The following is a 19,502-nucleotide window of genomic DNA, read 5'->3' as shown; positions in this document are numbered from 1 at the left end:
TCTAATTAACCAACCAGAGACAAGGAGAGGCCGAGTTTGATCTTCAAGGCCGAGAGACAAATTCCACTCGTTAGTGCCTGTAATTAGTGATTAGGGATGGGTACCGAGCCCCGGTATTAAACGGGCCCTGGGACTGAATTATTAAAGACCGTGTTACCGTTAAGCTCCAACGTTATCAGTCTTTTTATCGTTACAGGAGATATCTAAAAAAACATGTCATATATTATGCTACACAAACATTATATTATTATATATTGCAGTTTCTAATATGCAAAAATACTGCAAAATGCGTCTATGATTATTTTTAGTATTTTCAATCTTTCCAATCCAGACGAGAGATCTCTCTCTCCTGTCCTGTCTGTGTGCGAGGGAGTAGCATGAAGCTGCAGCGTCGGAGACTGCAGTTTCAGGACCGCACTCCAAGGACCGCACTCCTTGGACCCTAGTTTTTCGTGACACTGCCACCTAGCGAGTAGGAGACATGAATATGAACGACAACGCACAGAGTGTGAGTAATGTGAAGTGCTTTTAAAGTTGTATTTGTTTAACATTAACAACAATTCCGGTGTCTTGAAATGAAGTGTGATTAGCTAACGTTAACTATAATAGTCTTAAGGCAATACAAACAAACATCTGTTAGCTTATGATAGCTTCTAACCGTATTAAAGGCACTAAAAAACAATTATTCGTTAGCTAGAGATGTAGCACCGAATTTCAGACTCCAGCTTACAGCTTCCTGCCTACGACCTGCCTAAGAGCAGTATTGAGGAATGTCAAGCCCTCCCACTATTTTCCAAGAGGGCGTTGCCAGATTTTCAATTTCAGGTTTTAACCAGGAGATGGCGCTTCATTCACAAATACAGAAAGACAAGTTTCATGGACTTTCAGTTGTGTTTTGAAGAGCATTTGAACACATCAATATTTTAGACTACTAAAGTATATCTAATCTTGTAATTCAATAATATATAGTCTTTATATATTAAATAATCATAATTATAATGTAAATATTTACATTACACTTCTTTATTTGTTATGCTCATACTTTTAACTTTACAATCGTTTGCTTTAATATGCAGTATATTTTTTGTATATTTTTGTGTTTGCTTCCTCCTGCTCCCTTTCAGACACATACTGTATGATTTATTATTAATATGAAGATATTATTAAGATAAGATAAGATGTTACTTTATTGATTGAACATTTTAGTTTAGAATGTGCTGTCCCACGGTAATTCAGAAGGCTCACAGGTCACATTCCGACCATTATTTAAAACAATAGGTGCTTTCACACCGTCTACAGTTTGATTTGTATAGAGGGAGCTCTGTGGCTGAATGGCCAGATTAGGTGTGGCGCATTTATCATAGGTGATCAGAGCTAACTGCCTGCAGTCAGATTTCTTTTAAAAAACAGATCTGATTTTAAGACTATTTCTGCGCTCATAAAGAATGAAAAGAATAACAATAATGCGTATTGAACTGGTTTCATTAATGAATGAGTTTATTTAACACTAGAACCGCCAATCGGGTCAATTTGTGTGATGTGTGTTGTGTGTGCAATGTAACTTTTTTTCAATAAAATATTAAAGTCTCCCAGTCCGTGACTTTTCCTGAAAGTGTGTTATGTAGCACCCTATGTTGTTAAAAATTGCATTCTAATAGCGGGATTTGACGGGTTTAGGTAGGCCGATACAAAAACCTTTGGCGGTTCTAGTGTTAAGGTAATTAGGTACAGTAGAAGCCCTTTTTTATCAGTAACAAATGTAGCAGTTGAACATAAAAGTCAACTAACTGAGGGTCACTTGCAATGACAGTGTTGTGTCTAACTGTAAGCTTGTCACTCAGAGTAACCTACAGTTAATTTAGCTGCTGGAGAAGAAAGATCAGGGGGGGAGGGGGGGAGGGGGGGAGAGAGCTGTGGTTGATGGGCCATTAGTTGTGTAAATACACAGCTGAGAGCTGCCGTTTCATTCACACTGTTTAAAAAACGGTAACAACGGACTATTTTCCTTAGCGGATGCATGTCAATTTAAATCAATACATACAACTATTTTTTAAATCAATACAACTATTTTTTAAATCAATAAAAAAAAAATCTAAATCCATAAAAGCATTTCAATTAATATTGGGAGTCATGTCGTTACTTTGTTGAGAATGTGGCCATGTAATAAGCGGGATAATTTGCAGCGACTTGTTCCTTATGGGGAAAAAAACACCCGTCATGTGTGTGTAGAGGTGTGTGTGGTTAAAACACTTTCATGAAGTGAAGGAGGTTTTCCTTCTATAAAACAGCTGTGGGCAGCAGTGAGTGTCACGGACATGAATTCATAGATCAACACAGACTGGTGCACACACTCTCCTGTCCTGCCAGGCGACACGCCCGTTCTAAGCCATGTCCCTCACTCCTCACATCCCAAGCTGCATCCCCACAAGTGTATTATGTTGTTACATCATTTCAGATGTTATGTTTCAGTTGTGCTCTGTCTATGTTCAGTGATGCAAACTTGTCACCTTTCGGCGTAATTCGCCATTTTGAATCCAAAATAGGTCGTTTGTGTGATTCATGTAGATCTGCAATAAAAATATTTTTGGGGTATGGGGGGGTCTGGGACCCGGAGTAATCTGTGGCCGTGAGCTGTTATGTGCCATCATGACACGCATGGTGTTCTTTTTTTATATATTATAATGAAGTGCGAGCTGTGTGCTCGAGTCTTCCTGCCTGTCGGCTCTGCTCATGGATGTATAATAAGTCTCTGCTGCTCCGAGATGATGGTCTAGCTTCAGCAGCTACATTACCTACGGGTGCGTTCGTTAATATTAACTGTGCGTCCGGAGTCACTGTGGCACAGACTGGACTGCTGGTGAACAGCTGTTTGAACGGGCCGTTCAGGTGTTCAGAGCAGAGCTCCCTGTTGGAGCGGCAGAGCGTGATGTGAACTGAAAAGTTTTTCTGTGGCAATATTATTTAAGGAATCGTTGAGCTAGCTAGCTAGCATACATTGTCACTATCTATAGTGTCACTAGTTTTTTTCATAGGCTATAAACAAAGTATATATATATTGTACTTGAGTAAAAGTAGAAGTACTCAGATCTTGTACTTGAGTAAAAGTAGAAGCACATAGATCTTGTACTTGAGTAAAAGTAGAAGCACTCAGGTCTTGTACTTGAGTAAAAGTAGAAGCACACAGATCTTGTACTTGAGTAAAAGTAGAAGTACTCAGATCTTGTACTTGAGTAAAAGTAGAAGCACATAGATCTTGTACTTGAGTAAAAGTAGAAGTACTCAGATCTTGTACTAGAGTAAAAGTAAAAGTACTCAGATCTTGTACTTGAGTAAAAGTGATAGTCCCAGAGTGTAGGAATACTCTGTTACAGTAAAAGTCCTGCATTCAAAATGTTCCTCAAGTAAAAGTAGAAAAGTATTCTCATTAAAATATAGTGAAAGTAGCGACAGTAAAAGCAGTCATTGTGCAGATTGGTCCATTTCAGAATAATATATATGATATGTTTTATAATGATTGATCATGAAAGTGTTCTCAAAGCTGGTAAAGGTGCAGCTAGTTTGAATTACTTTGTATACTGCAGGGTAGCTTGTGGATTTGCTCCAGGTGGAACTAAAGTCTGATTTAACACTTGATTATATTTCACATCATTCATCCACATCTGTAAAGTAACTAAAGTTATTAAATACATGTAGTGGAGTAGAAGTACAACATGTTCCTCTGAACTGTAGTCGGGTAGAAGAACAAAGTAGCAAAACATTGAAATACTTAAATAAAGTACATTCAGACTGTTTAAAAAACGGTAACAACGGACTATCTTTCTTAGCGGATGCATGTCAATTTAAATCAATACATACAACTATTTTTTAAATCAATAAAAACATTTTCTAAATCCATAAAAGCATTTCAATTAATACTGGGAGTCATGTCGTTACTTTGTTGAGAATGTGGCCATGTAATAAGCGGGATAATTTGCAGCGACTTGTTCCTTATGGGGAAAATAGCACTCGTCATGCAGATCTGCCGACGAGGCTCCATTAAAATATAAATATTTGGAGTGAATTACTGAGTTTAGGCACGTTAATAACGTTTTAATGAAGTTGAAAACAGTATATTCATATGTGTCAGTGATTTCATGTCAATTCGGCGAACATAAACATAAATGATCGTGGTGAAGATGATGATTAAATTAGGATTAAAAATCGAGAGCCGGGCTGCATTTCCTCCTGTTCGTTTTTTTCGACTAAACAACATTATTTTGTTAAATAACAACATGGTGATGTTTTGTAAATGATTACATGTCTCTTATTTAGCACAGAGTATGATATCCGTGACATATGGATCTTAATAAAGTTCCGCTGTACATCCAGCGTACTGTATCTGACTTTATTTCACATGAGCTCCAGTGTGGAACCCCACTGCACCCCCTGGTGCATCAATGATCCATTGCAGCTGGCTTCATTATAATTACATTTATCTATCACGGGGGCGGTCTCAAGTCAAGCTGGAGGTTTTCCCTTGAGCGAGGGCAGATCACGTACCAATCACGGCCCTCGCGTTTCAAACTGTCTGAAATGAATCGCTACATCTGTATGGCTTTCGGCAAAATAAACTGTTAGCATTTTTGATTATTTGTTTAATGAAACTGTTGCTTGATTTTGGCAAGCCCAACTAGGAGTCCTACATTCATTATTAAATTAATAATTTAAAGTTGACAACTATTCTGGTGTATTGAATTGGACAGCAATACAAGCAACACGTGTTAAATGTGAGTCTTACATGGAAACAGTCATCTGTTAGTCTATGATGACTCGCTGCAAAACCAAGTGTTACCCTTTTTGTTTATTTGTTTAATGAAATCGGGTGCTTTCAATGCGACCATCTTTATAAGGACGTTGGCACAGGCTACCGGGGAAGTGGACGGCGAGGAATCTTGGACGGTGTTTACTTCGAAGAGGGCTTCCCAGGGTACTGCAGCTTGAGCTGTTTTCTGGTGGCTGTGGAACAACAAACCCGCCGCACCCCAGTGAAGAATCCTCAGTGTCCTCTCCACTTTCAGAGGAAGGGTCAGAGGAACTCAAAGACATGCTGGACTCCAGAAGTCATTCTGTGTCCGTGTTAAAGGTCCCATGTCATGGCCATTTCTACTGATCATATTTCCATTGTTGAGGTCTACTAGAATAGATTTATATTATTTTATTGAAATGTCCAAAATCGCATTGGTTTCTCATACAATATCTCTGTATAGTATGTGGATTCACTCTCTGTCCTAAACGGCTTTTCGGAGCTCTTGCCCCCCCTCCCTGTGAGCCCAGTGTGCTCTGATTGGTCGGGACGTTGCAACGTTGATTTGGGTATTCACACGTCACAGAGAAATCTCCAACGAGGCGTTTTGGGGCAGTTTAGACAGGTCTTTTCTGTGTTAGAGTTTTACTCGCTACAGGGTGTACCTTGAGGGTTTTTGACTCAGCAGACCGTTTACATGCAGAAAAACCTTCATAACACACAAGGGGACGGGCAATAACCAGAAAAGCATGACATGGGACCTTTAATAATCGTGATATTAATATTGACCGAAATAATCGTGATTTTGATTTTTGCCATAATCGAGCAGCCCTAGTTAGACCCTCCAGAAAAGCGCGATTCTGCGATCGCAGAATTTACCGCATAATCAGCAAAATGGCGCAGATCTTTAAAAGGCCGCATATTTATCAAAAAGCCGCATAATCCCCGCATTTTTCCACACAAAGTTGAGGGAAAAAAAGTGAACTCGTCTTGACGTGACGTCATCAGCTCGCGCATCACAGAATGTAAACAACACTGTATAGAGTGAACGTGTGGAGCTCACACGATAGAGAAAACACCAAGATGAAAAAATATAATCCATCTCATTTACCGACGAACATTTCAACTAAAGACCGGGCAAAAAGTGGGGGGGAACTATTCTGCACCCCGTGCAACTGTGTGTTTGAGCATAAGAGAAAATCGACGGTGACGACTCACTTTGATTCATTCAAACATTCGAAAATGCTTTCTGCTGCTGCGGACAAGAAAGCCATTCAACTCACGTTCACCGAGGCATCAACCTCCAAAACCCTTTTGAGTAGCCTACAAGATTGAAGCTGGTCAGATAACGAACGAGTAAATGAAAACAGAATGAGGCGGGGAAGTGTGTGTGTGTGTGTGTGTGTGTGTGTGTGTGTGTGTGTGTGTGTGTGTGTGTGTGTGTGTGTGTGTGTGTGTGTGTGTGTGTGTGTGTGTGTGTGTGTGTGTGTGTGTGTGTGTGTGTGTGTGTGTGTGTGTGTGTGTGTGAGATTAAAATAGCCCAAACTTTTACAATAAATAAACATTGAATGTGTTTAATTGAATAGTAAAGGGGTTTAACGTTAGTGGCAGGTTGTGTGTGAGAGAGAATAAATAAGACAGCCCAATATTTAAAAAAATTGTTATTCTTTTTTCCCGCATATTTAGCATATTTCACAACTTTCCGCATATTTCGCAACTTCCCGCAATTTCACCGCATAAAATCACATGAAAACCCTGCATGTTTAATCGCATAATCAAGGATTTTAGCCCGCATAATCAAGGATTTTAGCCCGCATAATCAAGGAATTTAGCCCGCATAATCAAGGATTTTTCCCCGCGTTTTTCTGGAGGGTCTACCTAGTAGAGGCACGGAAATACTAATATGAACCTGAAAAGGAAGATAATATGAGAATATTATCCTGCTGTACCAAAAGCGTGAGCCATAGATAGAAGAGAACCCGGAAGGTGTCTTCTTGTCCTAACTTGTCATCACTGCACCACTCTATTATCAGCAAGGACGATTCTGCCACAATTTATCAGCTATATTTATAATTATTTGTTAGCGCCACCCTCCTCCGCTTCAGATGAGCATTACAGCTCCTCTAAATAAACAAATGAAAGATATATGTTGCTTGTCACTCCCTCTCACACGGATGTGGACCTTTTCTGACTTGATTCCCATTCGTCAACAGAGGTGACGCTGGGTCATTCAAACAGGGAATTCATCATTATGGCAGCCTATCCATGTCTCTTTTTCTTACGCATCACATGCAGTCCTTCAGCCACTGAGGCACATGTGAGCATAAAGAACCCCGGTAGAAAACAAGTCAAAGCTTTTACATTTCTACTCAAATTAAATATTGTATTAAAACAAATCATGTGGTTCTTATTCTCAGACCTTTAAACATGAACAAACAATCCTGATGCAAAATAAGAATCATGAGTTTGACATGTTTTTTTTGTTAGCTGGCCTGTATTCACAGTTTTATTGTGATTAAAATGATCTGCTCCTGTCATCTAGTTGTCTTTTTCCAAGCTTTTATAAAAAATCATCCTTTAAGTGTGATTGTAACAGATCAAAAATTGTGGAATTGGACAATGATGCATTCAATCGCATTGTTTTTTTCTTTCAATTGACTGCTGTACATTTTATGTTGAAACATCACCTTATCAGTATATAAGGTGATGATACTGCGATGATGATGCTGTTTCTAAATGACCTAAGACCTAGTTTGGTATTTCTATATTGCAGTTTCTTGTTACTTTTGGGCTGACATGTATTGATATATACAATAAGGCCTTTATCAGCCAAAATATACCTCTTCTCTTTCACTCTCTTACTCCTAAAGCGGGTTTTGTTTGTTGTGTAAAAGCAAAGCAGATGATCCAAAGGGATTTCTGATATTAAATGTCAGTACAGTATATGATGAATTCTAAATAAAGCTATTTAAAATCCATCTGCAGTAGTATTATTCATGCTGACCATGACTGGTAAAGAAACAGATGCAAGTGATACAAGTAATGTACATACATATGTGCACATTATGTAAGATTATAACATCACCGTGCATCTGTGGTTTTCAGCATGGTGCAGCAGTATTAACACTAGAACCGCCAACGCGTCAATTTTCTTCGCAGCTGTTTTTTGATTGATCAAATGTTTTTCAAAAATGTATTGTAGATTATATAGCAGCTGCACATCACAGACCAGAGTCTCTGCTACTGTGGACCACGAAGGAGGCGATCATCATCCCCATCCCCAAAGACCCTGCATGGCATGGAAATCTCCTCCTCCTGGAACAATTCTACACCCAGCATATGCTCCCTGTGTTGGCCAGTAGAGAGGTGGACATTTAAATAAACATACTCTTAACACCCTCGGACTCTGCGTTGTGTTTCGTATGTGTGATGGGGTGTTATGCAGAGCGGAGGAAAACAGGACACAGCCGATTGGGATTGTGGTGGAGATGCTGAGCAGTTATTTAATTGTTGCGTGTAATTATTATTATACTGCGTGCTTCTTAGTTATTCCATCTTTTGCTGTAACATGGATCTGTATGTAACTCTATATTTACTTGTTATCTACCACACTTCCTTCTACATCATACACCATCGTTATACATGGTTTATATAGGATATATATATTTGTATACATATCTGTAAATTGTATAATTTTATTTTTCGTATTTGGGATTTCTCTTTTGTCCACTCAAATACACTTGGCCCTTTCTCTTTTCCATTTGGAAAATGGCAGCTGCATATTCTGCTTTTCTCATCTGGCTCCCTGTCTGCTCGTCTACAATGAGAACATTATATAACTAATTACTAATAATCATTTAAACCTGTTATTACCAATATTTCACAAATTCTTCATGTAAACTTAAGAGCACAGCTGTATGTTGAGTATGTCAACTTAGCTTGGTTCATCTTACTGGGGCGCAGCTACATGGATGTCGGTGCAGTCCACAATCATTGTGCAGTTGAAGGCAGAAGTAATTTATTATTGACTCAGAATGAAGCACAACTTCATGTCATACAATACATTTACTTTATTTGTAATTGTGTAAAGAAATATGAGCATTGATTAGCAAGCAGGACCTGCAGGAACAGAGAACGGTGATGGATGGAGCTGGGAAGAGAGAAGAATAAAGAAAACAGATCAACTTTATTATCGGATATTAAAAATTCAATTTCAAAACAAGTTGCCGCTCCTACAGTTTTCTAGTATGTAAAGATGATTTCACATGACCAATGCACAATATCACACTCAATACATGTGTGTCTCTGGGGGGTGCATTGTGCCTTTGATGTATATAAATAATATACCATAACCAAATACTATTACGTACAGTGGAAATCAGGTTGCCAGAGCAGGTCAGTCCAGTGTGCATGTTCTTCAGGGTCTCAGCAGTTACAGTTGAGGGAAAGAAAATAAAAGAGAAAAAGGTCAGTAACAACACTTTAAAGCAGGGGTCCACAAACTTTTTTCTCTGGGGGCCACATTATCGTTCCTGACTGTGATGAGGGGCCGGGATCGATCATGTGGGCTGTATACTAGGCCACTGCCTGTTATAGCCATAATTTCTAGCACAAAATAGTTCATCATTACAAGTGATTTGCAAAAGAAGTGAGTACTTCACATGTTTTTCAATTTGAAATACCACAGGTATTCCTTTTATTTTCTAATAACAACCATGTAAAAATAGCAGGGAAAGGTTAGAAAAACATGGTGATTGACAGTTTATGAGTGATACAATAGAAATGGTAGGCCTATATTACAGTGAGATGAGAAATCATCAAGACAAGAAACTTGGTGAACAATATATCAACTAACCAACTCTTATTTGTATATTCAGGTGAGATTTTTTTTGTTCAAGGTGAAAATGCAATGAGCACCCAAACACTTTTACAGCACAATTATCATCCCTTTGAAATAGGAGATTGAGATGAGGGGCAGTGCATAAAGAGGAGAAAGAGGAGAGAGAGGAGAGAGAGGGAGAGAGAGAGACAACGATGGAGAGGCAGATGCTGAGAGAAGAGATTGGGAGGAGAGACTGAGCAGTAAACCCTCGGCAGGTTAAACTAGAAGAGAGTAACAGAATGGGAAGTCAGCAATATGTGCAGTAGGTGAACTGAATTGGTACTTGTAGCCAGGGTGGAAGGAAGGATGGATGGGCAGTGATCTTTGAGGTCAGCAGTTGCAGTCCCCTCTCTTGCTGCCTGGAAACCTGGCATAAAGGGATGACATTGGACACATTCAGTAAATTACATAAATATGCTGCCTGTTGTTCCTTGTGATGTGATTTTACAAATACAGTGTAGCATTATTCATTAAAATTCATTAAAAACATTAATCATATTTCATCAAAAAATCATAGTTCATGTTTACAGCTATATAAAATTGTAATAGTTAAAATCAGTATATTTACCATATCAGTGTGAACTGTGTGCTTGCTTCTGGCTGGTGAGAAGTCCGATGTCTGGGTGTAGCCTAGTGGTTGCCAGTCTCAAAGTTTGATGCAAATGTTCATCTGAGAGTCTGTTCCTCGTTGGATTTTTTATTTGCTTCATGCGGGAAAACGTCTGCTTGCAGGTGTAGGTGCTGCCAAAAACGGTACACATCTTCAGAGCATGTTGTTTAATGTTTGGGTAAGTGCCCTCTGGTAGCTCAGCATAGAACTCAAGGAGGTGGTCAGGCTTGAATGCGTCTTTAAGGACATCACAATTCTGCAGCTCGGCTAGTTCAAACTGAAGAGAGGGAAGTGCGTCGTCAATGTCAGCAGCAAAGGGGTTCTGGAACAGACTTATGTCTTTGTTGTTGACATGAAGCTCGCGGAAGCGCACACGGAACTCTCGCTGCAGCATCTCCAGGGCATCTTTGCACTTCGCGACTGGGAAAGGGGCGGCTGGTTTCTCGGCGCAGTAGCTTTGGGTGGCAGGGAGATGTGTGAAGTCCAGCTTTTGGACCTGTCGCACAAGGAGCTGCAGTTTGACCTCGAATGCTTTTATGTGGGAATACATGTCGCTGATGAGATTCCCTTTGCCTTGGAGCTGTAGATTGAGGTGGTTCAACAGTTCAGTCACATCAGTTAAAAACGCGAGGTCCCATTTCCACTCCGGGTCGGTCAGCTCCCGTACCGTTTCACCTTTAGACTGGAGGAAGGTGTTGATTTCGGGCAGCAGGTCGTAGACACGGCGCAATACTTTGCCTCGACTTAACCACCGGATTTCGGTGTAGTACAGCACATCCTGGTGAGCAGACCCCAGCTCGGAGAGAAAGGCCTGGAACTGCCTGTGTTTCAGCCCATTTTTCCGGATGTAGTTGACACAGTGCACAACCACCTTCATCACAGACGCCCACTTCAAAACTTTGCAGCACAGCGCTTGCTGGTGAATCAGGCAGTGGACTTGAATCGGTGGGGCGAGACCTCGTTCCTCGAACTCGCCGTTCAAGCGCCCTACTAGACCCCTCGTAGATCCGACCGACCATGCTAGGCGCACCATCTGTAGTGACACTGGCAAAATTAGCCCATTGCAGACCAAGTTCGCCCATTGTTTTGCACACTTCGACAAAAAGGTCTTCTCCAGTTGTTGTGCCTTTTAGGCTTCTCAGTGATGCCAGCTCCTCTGACACTTCAAAACGTGTGTTGACTCCACGAATAAAAATCAACAGTTGTGCCGTGTCCTGTACGTCATTACTTTCATCCATGGCTAAAGCAAAACACTTGAATTCTGCGGCTCTCTCTCTCAGTTGGTCAAACACGTTTCCCCCCATCTCCTCAATTCGTCTCGTCATCGTTTGTGCTGAGAGACTCACCCCACGGAAGGCATCTGTCTTCTCGGGACACACCTCCTCGGCCACAGCCAGCATCATGGCCTTCCCGAATTCTCCGTCTGCGAACGGCTTGCCGTGGGTAGCCAGTAGGTTAGCTACTTTGTAGCTAGCTCGGACAGCAGCCAGGTTGACCCGGGATTGACGAAGGAAGGCATCCTATTGAACAGCTAGTCCGCCTTTCAGACGCCGAACCTTATCATCTCTCGCTAGCCCGCTCAAGCTAGCATACTCTCTGTGCCGGGTTTCGTGATGGCGGCGAAGGTTGAATTCTTGAAACACGGCCACATTTTCTTTACATATAATACAAATGGCACGGTCCTTCCATGGAACAAAAAAATAATCCTTGGTCCATTGTTCTTTAAAAACCTGACACTCTCTGTCAATTTTCCTCACTTTACTGCACGCCATTACACTGCTGTTCAACTGTAGCATAATATTTTCTGCGCATGACTTCGATCAGCTTGTAAGGTGGCGGAAATTCGGTCATAAACATACGTCATATAAATAATACAGACACACATATTAAATTATATAAAATATAAATGGTTAATAAAAAAATATTTTAGTGTTAAAAAAACAAGATGTAAATGTAACAGATGTCAACCAGAATGTTACATAACGTTGCTTTTAAAGCGTGATAGAGGCGCTGGCGATCTGATTGACAGTTCCACTGTTTGGCTCATGGCCACTACCAGAGCCGCTCTGGCCACTACATACTGACGGCCTCGAGTTCTAATCTCAGGTGACGGAATGAACAGCGATTACCGCCCTTGTTTGGAGAGTCATGTTATTATTTCACAAAACAAGTTGGACAACTAAAATAAAATATTTAAAAAAATATTTTATAATCTTTTTTTTTTTTTTTTTTTCTTCTTTGGGCCAGTTCAAATGGTGAGGTGCAGAGAGGTGGAGGGCCGGTCAAAGGGGCGTGGCGGGCCGTATCCGGCCCGCGGGCCGTAGTCTGGGGAACCCTGCTTTAAAGTAACAACACTGAATAATTATCTCTTTTAATAATTTTCTCTCAGTAATCACTCAACTACTGTCTTTCCAACAAACAGATTGACTCACTCTCACTATCATCACAATGAAACACGTCCAGAAGAATGTCATGCAAAGCTGCCTGCCTTCCTTCCTTCGACTCTCCCTGAACTGCCTGATCTTTTAATGTTCAATGTTAACCATTTGTGCAGATAGCATTAAGTAGAAAAGATCGCTGATGCTAATGTGGTGTTAGCCTACCTCCCGCCCCCTTAGCACCTGGTGGGGGGGGCGATAGGCTACTCTTCAAATGTTTCACAAATTACTTACCATCATGACTACTCTTACTGTTTAACATTTTGGTTTACTTCATGTTAAGGTTAATACAAATGACAAGGCTAAATAATGTAATGTAATGCTAAATAACATGCTCGCTACTAGCTAGGTAGCTAACTTGACTATGTTCCATGCAAAACATGTATATAGAGAACCGCAGTGACGCGTCGTAAAACCCGGAAGTAAACTTCTTCCGGTTCCTTCATGAAAAACCAATGCAAATTCTCCATAGGATTTTGGAAAATAGCTTGAAATAAGGTCTGTGGTAGACACACATTTAAGAGAGGGATCACGTTTTGTTCAGCCGGATAATCTCCACATGCCAACCCTACTTTTATAATTTTTAAATAATAAATCTAGTCGCCAAAAGCGAAATGCTAACGTTATGCTATAAACTACAAGCCAGTACAGCAGCAGGGTCGCACGACTTCAACGTCACGCCAATTTAAGATCGTTTCAACTGACTTGCACTGAAACTGCACTTTGAACACTTTAAATATATTAACATTTTAAACTGTATACCCCGGTTATCTAGGCCCGTTTTGTTTAATGTATACCACGTTTATCTAGGCCCTTTTTGTTTTATGTATATATGTCACACTGTGGGAAACGATATTTCGATATTTCTGGATGTATAACACATGTAGAATTTTTGACAGTAAAGCTGAATTTGACTTTCGCGTGCTTGCATATCTTAACAAAGCTTTTCATTTTAGCCACACTGAATTTAACTAGAAGTCATGGCTGTGTCAATTACCAGTCTGATATCGTTTTACAAAGATGACAAGAAGAGTGTAGATAGAGGGGAGAACCACTACAAGTCAGGACACGTAACAGTGCAGCTTAGATGAAGGTGTGCTTACCGGTGTTGTCAGGGCTAGCATGAGGGACCAGGTTTATAGTGTCGGTGAGTAGTGATAGCAAGAGTACCGTTAACCTTTTAAGACCGAGTTAATTTATTCACATTAATTCCCATCAACAAATCAATTGTATGTGTCACATGAAATCTTTATTAGGCAAGGCAAGGCAAGTTTATTTATATAGCACTTTTCAACACAAGGCAATTCAAAGTGCTTTACAAAAAATGAAAGACATTAAGAAAATGGCATTTAAAATAAGATATGAATAGTTCAATTAAGAGCAGCGACAAAAAGAAAAGTCTTCAGCCTGGATTTAAAAGTAGTAAGTTGCAGCGGACCTGCAGGTTTCTGGGAGTTTGTTCCAGATATTTGGAGCATAATAACTACGCTGCTTTACCATGTTTAGTTCTGACTCTGGGGACAGAAAGCTGACCAGTCCCTGAAGACCTGAGAGATCTGGATGGTTCATCATTTAGCAGGAGGTCAGAAATGCATTTTGGTCCTAAACCATTCAGTGCTTTATAAACAGCAGCAGTATTTGTGAAATCTATTCTTTGAGACAAAGGAAGCCAGTGTAAAGACTTCAGAACTGGAGCGATGTGATCCACTTTCTTAGTGTTGGTAAGGACTCGAGCAGCGGTGTTCTGAATCAGCTGCAGCTTTCTAATAGATGTTTTAGTGAGACCTGTGAAGACACCATTGCAGTAGTCCAGTCTACTGAAGATAAAAGCATGGACACGTTTTTCCAAATCCTGCTGTGACATTAGTCTTTTAATCCTAGATATGTTCTTTAGGTGATAGTAAGCTGATTTAGTAACTGTTTTCATGTGACTGTTGAAACCAATAACTAATTTAACCCGCTGACAAGGGAGCCCACCTCCGAAGATCGTGACTGGCTGAGGGACAGACTCGGGGGCAGGTTCTCAGGAATTTCTTGGCTTCTCTCCCCTGAGCCAGAAGAGGAACACTACAGCTTGGAAACACTTACTGTTCCTGAAATTATCAAATCTGTTGGGCATCAGGGACCTGAGGCTATTGTGGCAAGCATGGCATTGTCTGAAGCGCAACAGAGGGCAATTCAGGTGGCTACCACTGGTCAGCGAACCAACCCAAACTGGCATTTGTTCAGGAAAGGAAGGTTGACTGCCAGCAACTTTGGAGCTGTCCTGAGGTCAAAGCGTGTGACTGCTTCCTTTATTGCCAGGGTGCTAGGGCAACAACAGGCCCTTGATGGTGTTTTGTCTGTACAGTGGGGGACTATGAATGAATGTGAGGGCGTCAGGGCATTAACCACTGCAACTCAGATGCAGGTCCATGAGTCAGATTTGTGGCTCTCCCTATCAGGATTGTTGGGGGCATCTCCAGATGGTCTGGTAGGGTCTTCCGCTGTGCTGGAGGTAAAGTGTCCCTACGGAGCCAGGGAAATGACAATTAGTGAAGCATTGCAAATCAAGGGCTTCTGTGTCAGTAAGCAAGGAGAAACATTCAGCCTGCGTGAGGAACATCCTTACTGGCACCAAGTGCAAGGTCAGCTTCACCTCACTGCAAGAAAGAAGAAGAAATAAGAAAAATTGTGAATCGTTTTTAATTTACATTTACTCGCCTTTGCAATGTTGTGGTTGTTAGAGTATTAGGTTTCCTGTCAGCTCGTCTGTTGGGAAGATATAAAATATTAGTTTCATGGAAGTCACACCGTCACATATACTGTAAGAGCATTAAGACATACAGTACATAGGCTAAAACAAAACATCTAAAGATATAACCTTGCACTTTGATAAGTCTCGTGAACATTTTCACTATTTTGACATTTTTATAGATGAAAATTGAACTAAAGAAATAAATGGTAGATTAATCCATATTGAAAATAGGTGTCAGCTGCTACACTAATTATAATAGTTATATTTCTTAATTAATTAAGATAAGATATTACTGTATTGATCCCAATCTGGGAAATGTTTGTGTTGCAGCAGCATAACAAGAAAAACAAAATATAAGTTATTATATATACAAAAGTATGTGAGGGATGGAATATTAAATTGAATTTAAATGTAAAATGTACATGTGATTTTACGTCCAAGAGAAGCTATGGAGCAGAGAGTTCTCTGCCAGCCAGAGTTGATTTGTTATTAGTTCAATATGTCAAACTGATTTCCCTGACTACAATCTTTAGTTACATGGTGAAACGTTATGCTGCTTGTACTAATTAGACTTATCATATAAGCCACACAGATTTTAATAGGATGTATTCATTATCTTTACTTGTGTTGCGGTCTTTTCAGCGGCGCCATCTCTATAACGGCGATACAGTCACTACCCATTATTTACATTTCACCGTGACATGGACAAAAATGTAACGTCAGCTTACCTCATGGCACGAATCCAGACTCTCCTTTGGAAAACATTGGCCGGGAAACGATAGAACAAGCACGTTTCATGCGAAGACCTGTGGCTGCAACCCGGAGCAAAGCAACAAACCATTGCGTAGCTAACTAGTAGCGCTAGCTTTAGCTAACGTTAGCCAACGAAACGAACTGCCGAGTAAAATTGTAAAACACTGGTAATTAATTATTCTATAATTTGTAAAACTACGGTGTTAAAAACGACAATTTCAAAAATACAGATTCTAATGGTCAGATATAGATATACACATACTAAAGATAGGCAGGTACTTGCTTTCAAGCAGAACACAGGGGAAAACAAACTTAGCGGGAGTGTTTACGTGTTCGGCGTAATGACGTACAACGGCCTCGACAATTTCTGTAGTCCTATTCAGCCATCGTTTTTCAGACACGTAAACTCTTCAAAAATCCCCAGTGGGGTCACTGCTGATGTATTTAATGTCGTAGACCAAAACGTCAATTACCTCTTAAATTTGTGTCAACCACAGACCTTATTTCGAGCTATTTTCCAAAACCCTATGGAAAAAATGCATTGCTTTTTGAGGAAGGAACCGGAAGTGCTAAAAATGCTAACTTACTTCCGGGTTTTACGACGCGTCACTGCGGTTCTCTATTACCTGATATGTTTGGTCCAACGACTCCTGGTCCTTTCATCAGACGGGAAGCGATAGAACGAGCAAGTGGTATGATCACTTTTGTGATTACAACCTGGTACAAAGCACACAGGCATCTTGTAAAAGTGAATTTATTGGAGCAATCTCTTATATTTATTGGAGGGAATAAATCAGTCTTCTTCTTCTTCTTCTTCTTTGCTTTAATTGCGAGATCTTCTTCTTCTTCTTCTTTGCTATGCGAGTCGCAACCAGTCTTGGAGCATTATCGCATTGCACTATGACATCACTTACGCGACCCAGAATGCATTTGGGATTTGTAGTCTTTCTTGTTGCGTATTTTTCATAGTCTTATATTTTAATAGTTTTACGACAAACTGTGACTTTTTTTACATGGAAATGATTGTTTAAGATTGACAAACATCATATGTGTCATTCGTGGCACAATTCAAACGGGATCAAAAGATAACTTTTCTCTCTCCATCGACTTCAATGTATAATTTTCCACTTCCGGGGTCACATGGAGGCTCCCGGAAGGGGAGGGACTTCGCCTCTCTATAACTAAGAAGCACGCAGTATAATAATAATTAAATGCAACAATTAAATAACTGCTTAGCATCTCCACCACAATCCCAATCTGCTGTGTCCTGTTTTCCTCCCCTCTGCATAACACCCCATCACACATACGAAACACAACGCAGAGTTCGAGGGTGTTAAGAGTATGTTTATTTAAATGTCCTCCTCTCTACTGGCCAACACAGGGAGCATATGCTGGGTGTAGAATTGTTCCAGGAGGAGGAGATTTCCATGCCATGCAGGGTCTTTGGGGATGGGGAGGATGATCGCCTCCTTCGTGGTCCACAGTAGCAGAGACTCCGGTCTGTGGTGTGCAGCTGTTATATAATATACAATACATTTTTGAAAAACATTTGATCAACAAAATAGGATTTGGTCAGGATCTAGAGTCAGTGTGTAGTTTATTAATTAATCAATGCTCTCTACATTAGGAAAACACATACCAGTGTACCAGAGGGAGTCACACACAGCTGTGCCTAGATAACCAAACAAATTGACAACAGGGATGCAAACTCATCAGGTATGAAAAAGGTGAAAAGGATCCGAGCCCCCCGACCCCACAGAATATCGGCTTTAAAATGAGGAATAACAGAGGATTTTAGCAGTCAGAACAACTAAAGCAGCAGTGTTAATATTAACAGAAACGCCAAAGAGTCACATCTAATAGAAATATATAAAAGCATTTATTTTAATTGTGTAGCAGCCAGTTTATAATTTTGGCAGCACTGTCGAGCATTTTGAAAATGTATTTTCATGCCTCTGTGCAAGGCTTAAGTCTTTCTATCTTTATAGCCACTGGTGTAAAGTAACTAAGTTCATAAACTCAACAAGTACTATAATTGTGCACCATTTTGAGATACTTGTACTTTACTTAAGTATTTCAATGTTTTGCTACTTTGTTCTTCTACTCCACTACAGTTCAGAGGTAAATGGTGTACTTCTACTCCACTACATGTATTTATTCCCTTTAGTTACTTTACAGATGTGGATGAATGATGTGAAATATAATCAAGTCTTAAATCAGACTTTAGTTCCACCTGGAGTAAATTCACAAGCTACCCTGCAGTATACAAAGTCATTCAAACTAGCTGCACCTTTACCAGCTTTGATAACACTTTCATGATCAATCATTATAAAACATATCATATTATTCTGAAATGGACCAATCTGCAAAATGACTACTTTTACTGTCGCTACTTTCACTATATTTTGATAATAATACTTTTCTACTTTTACTTGAGGAACATTTGGAATGCAGGAATTTTACTGTAACAGAGTATTCCTACACTCTGGTACTTCTACTTTTACTCAAGTAGCCTACACGATCTGAGTAGGCTACTTCTACTTTTACTCAAGTACAAGATCTGAGTACTTCTACTCAAGTACAAGAACTGAGTACTTCTACTTTTAATCAAGTACAAGATATATACTTATACCACCTCTGTTTATAGCCTATGAAAAAAACAATTAGAAAACGAAGGCTAAAGCTAACGTTAGCAGATAGTGACAATGTATGCTAGTTAGCTAGCTAAACGATAATATTTCGACGGAAAAAAAAAACTTGTCAGTGTACATCACGCTCTGCCGCTCCGACAGGGAGCTCTGCTCTTAACACCTGAACGGCCCGTTGTAACAGCTGTTCACCAGCGGTCCAGTCTGTGTCACAGTGACTCCGAACCACACAGTTAATATTAACGAACGCACCGTAGGTAATGTAGCTGCTGAAGCTAGACCATCATCGCCGAGCAGCAGAGCCTTATTATACATCATGAGCAGAGCCGACAGGCAGGAAGACTCGAGCACACAGCTTGCGCTTCATTATAATATATAAAAAAAGCTCGCGGCCGCACATTAACCCGGGTCCCAGACCCCCTCCCATACCCCAACATATTTGTATTGCAGATCTACATCAATCACACAAACGACCTATTTTGGATTCAAAACGGCGAATTTTGCCGAAAGGTGACAAGTTTGCATCCCTGGACAAGATAACCAAAATCCTTGAATCTACACACAGCAAATAAACTCAAATGACACAACGAGATGTAAAAAGGAGATCATACATATAGTCGATATAAAACTGTCCGCTTCAATCTGAAGAGC

General features: G+C 40.2%; 2 protein-coding genes across 2 annotated transcripts in view; one reads left to right on the top strand and one right to left on the bottom strand.

Annotated features, from left to right (window-relative positions):
* The window catches only part of LOC307016369 (carbonic anhydrase-related protein 10-like), a 304,536-nt gene that overhangs the window by 142,547 nt on the left and 142,487 nt on the right, over positions 1 to 19,502 (top strand). The gene's annotated exons all lie outside the window — the stretch shown is intronic.
* On the bottom strand, positions 9,357 to 11,693 carry LOC307016368 (general transcription factor II-I repeat domain-containing protein 2A-like). Its single transcript, XM_079645458.1, has 2 exons — positions 10,234 to 11,693; positions 9,357 to 10,032 (listed from the first exon to the last, which is right to left on the bottom strand). Exon 1 carries the CDS (start codon positions 11,306 to 11,308, stop codon positions 10,238 to 10,240), a length of 1,071 nt encoding a protein of 356 aa, XP_079501584.1. The 5' UTR covers positions 11,309 to 11,693; the 3' UTR covers positions 9,357 to 10,032; positions 10,234 to 10,237.

Source organism: Notothenia rossii (assembly GCF_949606895.1).
Source record: "Notothenia rossii genome assembly, chromosome: 8".
NCBI lineage: Eukaryota > Metazoa > Chordata > Actinopteri > Perciformes > Nototheniidae > Notothenia > Notothenia rossii.
This window is presented reverse-complemented; position numbering and strand designations above follow the sequence as displayed.

What these genes read in the sequence shown, in the direction of transcription:
- LOC307016368 (XM_079645458.1), bottom strand. Translation starts at nt 11,308, where the DNA reads ATGGTGCGCCTAGCATGGTCGGTCGGATCTACGAGGGGTCTAGTAGGG.